The 10,753-nt window shown below is 38.6% G+C and overlaps 1 protein-coding gene across 6 annotated transcripts in view; it reads left to right on the top strand.

Moving 5' to 3' along the window:
• The first annotated feature begins 6,056 nt into the window (after positions 1-6,056).
• The window catches only part of Rttn (rotatin), a 186,230-nt gene continuing 181,533 nt past the window's right edge, over positions 6,057-10,753 (top strand). For all 6 annotated transcript variants that reach the window (XM_031366214.1, XM_031366216.1, XM_031366219.1 and 3 more), the window contains exons 1-5: positions 6,057-6,375; positions 6,667-6,854; positions 7,790-7,967; positions 8,602-8,691; positions 9,944-10,037. In XM_031366214.1, the coding sequence (XP_031222074.1) occupies positions 6,345-6,375; positions 6,667-6,854; positions 7,790-7,967; positions 8,602-8,691; positions 9,944-10,037 (581 nt within the window). In that variant the 5' untranslated portion in view covers positions 6,057-6,344. The remainder of the gene's footprint in view (positions 6,376-6,666; positions 6,855-7,789; positions 7,968-8,601; positions 8,692-9,943; positions 10,038-10,753) is intronic.

The following is a 10,753-nucleotide window of genomic DNA, read 5'->3' on the forward strand; positions in this document are numbered from 1 at the left end:
AGATCCGAACTCAGGACCTTCAGAAGAGCAGTCAGTGCTCTTACCCACTGAGCCATCTCGCCAGCCCAGTGAGCAGACTTCTTAGATTTGGTGGGATTTCACACAAAGGTTAAGATGTCAGACACCCTGGACAGATGAAACTTCTATCAAGTCAATGGAAAATTTAAGAATGAATTTCATGGACACAGAAAGCTGACTTTAGAAAAGAGTTTTATTATAGGTTTTACGTGGTAGTGGGGGTTAACAGAAAGAAGGAAGACAGAGTTGTTGTATAGCTAGAATGACTCTCAGCAAATGAGGTACTACCAAATTTCTTTTTATGGGGCTTTTATAGGTCTTAGAACTGAAATTGGGTTGAAGTATGAAGAGGTGTTTAATCCAGGTACCTCTCAGTTTCAGTCACAGCATATAGAAGCATATGGCTTCTAAGCACTAAGGTTCATTCAGGAAAAATGAAAGATTTCAGAATTGAACCAGAGGCCCGTTCTGGCCTTCTGGCTTCAAGTCAGGACAGAAACAAGGACATCCTCTATTTCTGGCCAAGGACAAGAATCTTTTGAGGTTTCTGTCTTAAACTGCTTCACCAGTTTCTATCTCCTGATCTCACCAGAACCACATAACTCATTATTTTGTGAGAGGCCTAGTTTTGTTATCCAAATATAGTAAAGGTTTGTGGACATTGTAGCACTGCCAGAATTCAATTTTAAGACTGAATAGTGTTTCATTATATATACAAGACACATTTGTTTACCATTCATCTGCCAGTGGACAATTGCATCTCTACCACTACTGTTATTTGAATAATAGTGCTAAGAACAAAGGTTTGCAAGTATCCGTTTGAATTATTGCCTTTAGTTCTTTTCAGTGTATACCCAGAAGTCATATTGCTAAACCAAATGATAATTGTATGTTTGTACTTTTGAGAGGTAGCCATACTTCTCTCCATAGTGGCTATTCCACTTTACATTCCTTTTGGAAGAACACATGTTTTACAATTCCTCCATATCATTGCTAAAACTTGTTATTTTGTGTTTATTTTGGTGATTGGCTTTGATGGGTGTAAAATGCTGACATACTGTAGTACTGAGGAGCCAACCTAGGGCCTTACCCAAGCAAGCATAGTACCATTGGGCTCTTTCTCCAGATATTTATTGTGGCTTTGGTATGTGTTTTTAAATGACCAGTCATGTACAATAATAAGATCTCTTCGTGTGCTTATTTGCTATTTGTATATCATTTTTGGAGAAACATCTAGACATTTTTTTCTCTTTTTCATTCCTGGTTGCATCCTAACTCCAAATTCATATGTAAAAGCCTCAGTCCTAATATGATGGCAATTTGGAGGTGAGCCCTTTGGGAGCTTATGAGATCATGAAAGTCAAACCCATGGGAGTGGATTAGTATTTGTAAGAGACATGAGGGCTAGCAAGAAGGATCATCAGGGAAAGGGAGCTACTGGCAAACCTCATGACCTGAGTCTGACGCTTGGTATACAATAAATAGAAGGAGCGAACCAATTCCATCCAAGCTGCCCTTTGTATCTATTGGAGCATTGAATGCACACACACACACACACACACACACACACACACACACACACACACACACCAAGAATGCACCACCAGAGGTCAGTGGTGGGGGAGCAGGGGCCATGGTGCCCTACCCTATAGCTCTACCTGCCTCCTAGGAGGCCTGCTCAAAGGGTTACCTGACCACAATACTTGATACAATAGTTTATCTGGTAACCAAGGCAGCTACTAAGTACTGAGTGGGAAGGCAGTGCACATGGTCTGCCACTGTAGACAAAGAGGTGCTTCACATCTTGGATGGAATGCAGCAGGACAGTATGATATTTCATCCTGCTTCTCATAACAATGTGAGGTTTAGGATGTATAAATTATTTTGGAGTATAAGACAGGGAGGGCTTGTGTATATTCAGGAGTAGAATTGCTAGGCTGTGTGGCAATTCTGTTTACATTTTTGACTCTTTTTCATAACCCTCCACCACTTTATATTTCTAAAAAGAATGTCAAAAGTTTTTAGTTTTTCCAAATGTTCACCAGCAATACTATGCCTCCCTTTTCTAATGCAGCTATAGTATAATTCTGTGTTGTTGACTCATATTGAGTCCATGAGTTTATTGATCATTTATATGTCTTCTTGGGAAAGGGTCTATTCTGATCCTTGGCAGTTTTTAAATTGAAGTTTTGTTAAGTTCACTTTATTGTTGTGTTTTAAGAGTTTTTAAAATAAATCTAGGATAATATATCTCTATGTGATTATAATTTGCAAATATTTATTCATGTTCTGTGGACTGGCTTTTAATTTTCACAGTAATGTCCTCATAAACACAAGGAATTTTTTGAAAAGCAATTCTTAGCCCACAATCATAAATATTTAGAGCTGTTATTTTTACTAAGAATTTAATAGTTTGTTCTGTGGCACATACTGGACAGTTATCCACACAGAACAAGGGATAACTACTCATCCCTTCTATGTAGATATCTTGTTATCCTGTTTGTTGAAAAAAGGAACTACTCTTTCCCAAAGAATTGTTTTGGTGCATTACATCAGATAGCCAGTTAATTACAGATGTATTTATTTTTGATTTTTATAATTAAGAGATGTGTGCACTAACTGTACAATGGAAGCAAGACTCAAACCCATGAGGTCCTGTTCCTGGAGATGTAATCATCTTTTGTTCCGATCTTTCCACTTTAAAATGGCATAAAATATTTATCAGCTTTCTATTTTTGTATTGGGAGGATAAGCTAGAATTTTATGATGCTTTAAAAATTTAAATATTGTGTGAATTAATGGAATGAAGTTATGGTGCTTGGTTTGGATAATTCATAAGTGGGGAATGAAACCTCAGGCTTCAACCATTTTTTTCTTTTTAGTGATCAGTATTATTAATAAACTGTGACCTTTATTTTTAAATAACATAGTCTGGTATTTGTGTAAAGTCACACAGAACATAGGCTTGCCAGGAGATAATGAATGAAACTTCTACAAAACTGTTTGTTTGAGCCTCTTTTATTTAGGAATCTTTATTGTTTGCTCTTTTTATATGTTGTTTTCATAAATAAATTAGAATTCCAATGAATTGTTGGAGGTTGGAAGAAGATATTCTCCTGAAGCCAATAATGTTATTCATATGAAAAAAACAAGGAGAGAATGCATTCATTTTCTTTCACTGAAAGTGGTATCTGACTGTGGTTGCACAAATAGATGACTGTGAGATTATATGCAGCCCTGTTTTTGAAGTCCTTGAAACTTAAGGGTCCAGAACCACCAAGAGCAAGGCAGCTATCTTTTGCCTATTTGAGATTTCCATCCATATTGATCACAAGAATCCCAGCTAGCTCATGAATAAGATATTCTAGAGTCACAGTATCCCTAAGCTGCCTGTGTGGAATTTCCACCCTCCTGAACAAAGTTAATTTCTGACATTCAAGCTTTAACCATGTCTGTTTCCTTGCCTAGCTATCCTTGTCAGTCCTTTCAGCAACCCACTAAGAGACAGTTAAAGGACTGTGGATGATCATCCCATCTCTGATCATCTTTGAGATATGATGAGAGAGTTGTCATTGATTGACTTCACTGAATTCAGTAATGTTCAGCCTTACCTTTTTTTCATGCTAGAAAATATTGGAAGTGAGCCTTTTCTAAAGCCAGGTATACTCATGACTAGAGCCACAATAGCAAATAGAAAGGATTTCTTACTATGGGTGTGTGCTTTTTAAACAGCAGAATTAAGAAACTGAATTTTTTTTTGAGGGAGGATTATCAGATTAATATTTAGTCAATACAATATAATACAATAGTCAAATTCTAGATGAATTTCTTTGTTTTGAATGCAGCAAATATTACTTAATGTTTTTGCTTAATTATAAAAGCCATTCAGGAAGAACATTCTTAATTCAAAAATCAGAAATCCATAATTCTCCAATATCTGAAATTTGTGGTACAGATGTTGCACAGTTGTTGTGAAGAGTTGAACACCTCTAACTGATTTCATGTATAAAGTGTTGAAAAGGGGCTGGAGAGTTGGCTCTGTGGCTAAGAGTGCTTACTGCTCTTTCCAAGCATCTGAGTTCTTATCCCAGCACCCACAGCAGGCAGCTCAACATCTACAGCTCCAGAAGATGCAATTTCTCTGAAACCTGTCCATGCATCAAACCACATGCAGACACACACATAATATGCACACCACAACACATACCACACACATCACAAGCACATCACTCACACACACATTACACACAAATACCACACAGATCACACAAGAAAATGTATAAAATTACCTCTAGACCGTGCTCAGAAAGTACATATGAAATAAAATTTCTCACTAGACTTGGGCTTCATGCCCAAACTAACTCATTATGTGTAGATAAATGTTCCAAAATCAATCAATCAATCAATCAATCTATCAAACAAACAAACAAAAAACCCTAAAGTACAAAGCATATTTGCTTCTAACCATTTTGGAGAAGGGATAATTTTACTTAAATCCAAGTAAAATTGAAAATCACAACATTTTAAAAAGTAAAATGTTCATATTGGTCATAAGTGCAACAAACAGACCTTTTTATAGTTATACCTTCCAAATCGAGGTAAGGCAACATGCTTATGTTGATATTTTCCCCACAGTATTATTACCCTTTATCCACTGCATAACTAGTTACTGGTCATCCAAAATTGGCTTTTAGAAACACCACTGACACATTATTTCCATTCTTTCTGTATATGGTCAGTAGCAGTTCTAATCCACAAATATATGTTTTGTGCTTGGGTTGACGGCTCAGTTCTGAAGTTGTGTAATGTCCTTTGAAATTTCTATTTTTGATCTACTTGGTACATTATTTATGAGGTGCTTTGGTTCATTGGTGGAAGAAGGTAGCTACACTTAAATTTTGGCCAAGCAAACCGTTTTAGGCAGAGCCAAGTGGAGTCTTGATTAAACATACAACTGTGCTTTTGTCTGGAGTCTTAGGGACAGGAATTAGAAGATACTGTGTTTTCATCAGTACTGGTCAGCTGCTGTGTGGTTGAAAGGGCTAGGAGGAACTATCAGAAGGCCAAATAGGAAATATTTAGACACTAGCAGCAACCTTTCTATCTTTTTCTTTTTCCCAAGTAAACTGGTCTCATTGAATTTCTCACTTTCTTGTTTCTGCCACATTTCCTCCAAATTCTCTTCCTTGTAGATATTTCCTCATTCTACTTTTAGGGCTTAGTACATTTCTATTTATCCATGATTCAACTCAGGTTTCACTTGTTTATCTAAGACACACACACACACACACACACACACACACACACACACACACACGGACAGATAGACGGACAGACACACGGACAAAAGCGGCATTGTTCTAATGTAGCTAAGAAACAGAAAGCTAATTCTCTAGTCTTAGTTATTTAGTGTGACTTTGGATGGGTACTTCTCTGATTTTTAAATTTCTTCTTTTGCAAGAAAAGAATGAGTTATCTATTTTGATTGTCATCCTTTCCCTAGGAAATCGAAAAGATCACAATAAAATGTTCCTTAAAATGCAAAGAGTTTTATAAATTTAACTTTGTCGTCACTCTTACTATCGCTTGCAATTTCTTTTCGTTGAGATTGATCACAGCATGTTAGAAAATCATGGAAAATGCACTTGGAAAACATTCAAGTAGAATCTTCTCACGCTGTTCCTACTTTTCTCTTCTCTTGTTTCTCCCCGCCCCCTTTTATTCTTGCTTGTGCAAGCTTGAGGTATCCTAGACGCTGAACTTTGCAGTTATGTTTTACAGCTTGAGTCATTTAACAATCAGGAAGAGAGTTGGAAGAGCAACTACGCAAAACAAAACCCAAGCGCTAGAAGCTAAACATTCAGACTGGCACAGTCTGATCAAATCCCACCGGAGCCTTGGGCGGTTGCCAGGTCCTTGGAGCCCGCTTCCCAGCCCGCGTCTGAAAGCCGGAACTTAGTACCAAGGGGCGAAGGGGCGTGTACGGAACTTCTGCAGGAAGCGGGGCTGAGCCAGGACTTCAACTCCCGACATGCACTTGGGCGGAAAATGGTTCTACCTCTCCTTGACTCCTTTATTCCTTAGGCTTCTTATGGCCGAGATTGAGGTCTAAGGAATGAGCCATAGTAACATAGAGAGATCGTAAGCTTGTGTGGTGACGGAAGCATTGGGAACATTTCACCTAATGCTCTCTACTCAAGGGGTGGCTAGCTTAGACGTCGTGGAACCTCTGTTCTTTCGGCCGAGTTTCCGGAGGATATTAATTATGAAGGGACTCTGTGGCGCGACAGTTTAATTCTCCGGCGGCGCCAGATTGTGGCGGAGAGATGGTTCTGGCGGGGCTCATCAGGAAACTCGGTAATTGTTGGTGTTGTCCAGGATCGGAGGAGCCCTTGGGTTTTGGCTTGGTGGTGCTGGGTTCTGGCTGCGGGGTTGCGCAGTTCACTGCTCCTGTCCCATCTTGGCCAGAGTTCCCCGCTGACCTTGCTCACACTGTATAATGCTCGGCCGCATCCAGCGCACCTGCGGCTTAGTTTCCTCCTGCTTTCTCTCCAGGGGGAGGGATCGAGCACCTTCAGAATAAGTTATGAGTGGGTCGTCTTTTCAGAATCGGGAGATAAAATTACTTTGTGTCAACTTTTCTGACAGGCCATCAGCTGGCGGAGATCAGGGAACGTGCCCTCAAAAGTATACTGTGCAAGATCGAGCACAACTTGATCTGCTATGCTGACTTGATTCAGGAAAGGTTGCTTTTTCTCCATTTGCTCGAATGGTTCAATTTCCCATCTGTCCCAATGAAAGAGGAGGTTCTGAACTTGTTAAGCAGATTGGTTAAGGTAACGTCGTTTTGAATTAAAACTATGATCTAAGTTAACTGTAGCAGTTATTGAAGTACTTGGCATTAAATTTTTTGAAGACAACCAGAGGTGTTGAATTTTAGTTCATCTGAGTAGACATTGTTTGTCATTTGTTATATTAGCTTATCTCACATTGTACTGTACCTTGAAGTAGAACTACTAAGTTCTGGAAGTTTTTGATTATTTGCCGCCCATTTTTCTTCATTTTCCTGATATTTCATGTTTAAATTAGATGTTTCCAGTATTAAAAGGATCACTTTAAATACGTTTAAGTAACAGTGTATATAATGCTATTTCATGAAAATTAATGTTTTCTGTTCCTATACCTATATTAAGAGTAAGTTAATTTTAAGGACCACTGTCAAATGTCAGTATCAGTTCAGTCTCTTTAAGTCATTATCCTCATGGGGGGATTCTAATGACTTTGGCATGTTGATTACAGCAAGGAAATTAAGGTAAAGTGCCAGTAGAGAAAAGTAACTTATATATAAAAGAAAGGCAAGGAAGTAAAAGGGATCCTATGAGACAGGGGCCAGCCGATGTATGTGCTTGTGATGGGAAGATACATCATTGTACACAAAGTACAATGATGAATATGTATGAAAGTGCCATAATGGAACCCATTTTCTAAGATGACTATATTAGCAATAAAACATTTAAAGGTAAAAGAGGAATTAGTAATGTTTGTTTTTAGTGCTCAGAGTCCTGTCTTCTTCCTCTTGAGTATGTCTCTCTCTAAAGTTTGTTCTCCTTTATGTTTGATTCCTGGAATTTGTCTAGAGCACAGCAATGCAGTTTGTTTTCCAAAACATGAAATATTTGCTATACTAAAATTGCTGTTTTGATTGTGGTAAAACGAAGTTTAGAGATTTCCATGTTCATGGCTATTCTCAAGAATATTTCTTTTACTGTAGTATCCTCCAGCTGTCCAACACTTGATTGACCTTGGTGCAGTAGAATTCTTATCTAAGCTCCGTCCAAATGTGGAGCCAGCAATACAGGCTGAGATTGATGGCATTCTCGATGGACTTTTCATTCTTCCTTCAGAAGTTCCTGCACTGTGTTCTTCCACTTACCACACTGATCAAATTGGTAACCTCTTACATTGTGTGTGCGTATGTACATATCTATATATGGATATGGATATATGTGTGTGGATGAATATCAGCCTTGACATGCCTGTAGAGGACAGAGGACACTTGTGGGAGTCAGTCAGTTCTTTCTTCCACTAGTGTAGGTCCCAGAGATTAAATTCAGGCTTTCAAGCTTGGTGGGTAGTGCCTTTACCATCTGAGCCACTTTGCCAACCCATGTCTTTTTTTTTTTTTTGGACAATCCTTCCCTAAGCATATTCAGTGAGTACTAAAGCAAAACTGGGAGCTATAAATTTGAGTAGTGAAGTGAAGGGAGATATACTAAGAAACACAGATAGGTAGTCATCATTTGATACTTTTAGCAGACTCATCATATTCAGATATTTTCAATTTAAGTAGTAACTGAAAGAGAGGAAAAAGCACCTTACTTGGAACTTGGCTAAACAGTCTTTTTTTTTTTCCTTTCTTGTTATGGAATAAGCTAGATTGCTTTTTAAACTTTTGTTATTTACTTATTTATTTAGTTTTAATAATCATTGAAAGAGTGAGAGAAAATAATATACTTTAAGATAGATAATTTTTGTTTTAGCAGGTGAATTGATAACACAGTAATTAATCTATTTTCTTTTCAGAATTGTCACAACAACCTGAAGTTTTAACAGGATATTTCCCCCAAGACAAAAGTAATTTCCAGCAGATGGAAGTACCATCAGGGCCAGCAGGTGTGTATAAATAGGGAAATGTTTGGCTGGTAAATAAAAAGATCCACACTGGCTCAACCAGTGTGTGTGCAGGAGTGTGCATGTGTGTGTCCTATGTATGGCTTTTGCTCTTGTACCTCTGTTGTAGAGACTTTCTGATGATTGTTTGTAGTGACTTATATTAGCTTGTTTTCTATTGCTGTGATAAACACCATGACTAAAATGATGTTTTTGATTGGGAGGGAAGGGTTTATTTCATCTTATAGCTTATAGGATTATCATGAAGGAAGTCAGGGCAGAAACTCAAGGCAGGAACTGAAGCAAAAACCTTAGAGGAATGCTTGTTATTGACTTGTTCTCCATGGCTTTCTCAGACCATTTTCCTATACCACCTAGAACTACCTTTTAGGGCCTGGGCTTTCCCACATCAATGATTACCAATAAAATGTATAGATAGTTTGATGGAGATATTTTCTCAATTGTTATCTAACCCCCAGATAACTAACTTGTTTCATGTTGACCAAAAGTAATCAAGACATGACTGGTTTTACTGTGTCTGATTCTATTCTTAGCACCTCCACTGTCAGTGAACCTTCTGATTGACCTTCCCTTTACGTTCCTTCCTAGCAAATTATATATATGTTTACTGTTTGTCTCCTTCCTAGTGTAATAAGCTGTGACAACCCTTCTTTCTCAGTATTTGAAACAATGCTAAAAATGTATCAGGCATCCAGTGTGGATTCTTTGAAGGAGTGAATGAATACTTACCAAGCCACAGTGAGATTTGGTATTATCCAATGGGGTAGGGACACTACCATCACCTGACTACAGTGGCTCAAATACAGTTAGTATAGCATAAAACTTGATCACACAGACTTAAATCCTAGTGTCCCTATTTTAACAACTAAGACACTGTCAAAAGTTGAAAAGTTTGTCCTAGGTGACAGGAAATGGTTAAAAATTGCACAAGTTAATATTGTATTACATGTTATAGTTGAGATGAAAAGATGTGCTAAAGAGAGTGTCTGCTGATATCAAGAATTAAACTTAATTTAGAACCCTCTGCTTTTAAAAAGCTTTCATGGTGACTTTAAGGCTGAATAACAGAGTAAGAGATCAGGACGCATCTGAAGCTGCTTTCAATGTGGCACTTCCTTTGTCTGGAAAGTAAGGAATTTAGCAATAATGTGTTCATGTTCTCCACAAACCATTTGACACATAGTACTTACACACTGTCATATTTGATTGTTAAGTTCTGCTGTTCCTTTAACAGGAAACCCGACGACTGTGAAGTGGCTGAGGTTCTCTGTGTTCCCTTGGCTACCCCTGACCACAACAGACAGACATGTTCTTTCTTCCAATGAAAGGTACAGAGCTGATGTATTACAGGTCTTTTTGATTCTTTGTAGCAATGAAATCTGATAGTTATCACCTGTACTGGCTGGTTTTGTGTGTCAACTTGACACAGGCTGGAGTTATCACAGAAGGGAGCTTCAGTTAGGGAAGTGCCTCCATGAGGTCCAGCTGTGGGGCATTTTCTCAATTAGTGATCAAGCAGGTAGGGCCCCTTGTGGGTGGTGTCATGCCTGGGCTGGAAGTCTTGGGCTCTATAAGAGAGCAGGCTGAGCAAGCCAGGAGAAGCAAGCCAGCAAGGAACATCCCTCCATGGCCTCTGCATCAGCTCCTGCTTTCTGACCTGCTTGAGTTCCAGTCCGGACTTCCTTGGTGATATACAGCCATGTGGAAGTAAGCTGAATAAACCCTTTCCTCCCCAACTTGCTTCATGGTCATGATGTTTGTGCAGGAATAGAAACCCTGACTAATACAAAATTGGTACCAGCATAGTGGGGTATTCCTGTGACAATCTGACCATGTTTTGGGGAGGACTGTGGAAGGACTTTGGAACTTTGAGTTAGAAGAGCCATTAGTTGTTAAGAGCTCTATGGGATGTTGTGTAGGAGCTTGGAAGATCATGTTAAGGACAGCACAGAAGATGGAGCCCTGACTTGTGAAACTTCAGAGGGAAGATTAAAGACTCTTATCAGGGCCATGTTGTTTTGAATGTGAAGATTCTGTGGTTCTG

The sequence above is a fragment of the Mastomys coucha genome, unplaced genomic scaffold (genome assembly GCF_008632895.1).
Source record: "Mastomys coucha isolate ucsf_1 unplaced genomic scaffold, UCSF_Mcou_1 pScaffold13, whole genome shotgun sequence".
In the NCBI taxonomy this organism is placed as follows: Eukaryota; Metazoa; Chordata; class Mammalia; order Rodentia; family Muridae; genus Mastomys; species Mastomys coucha.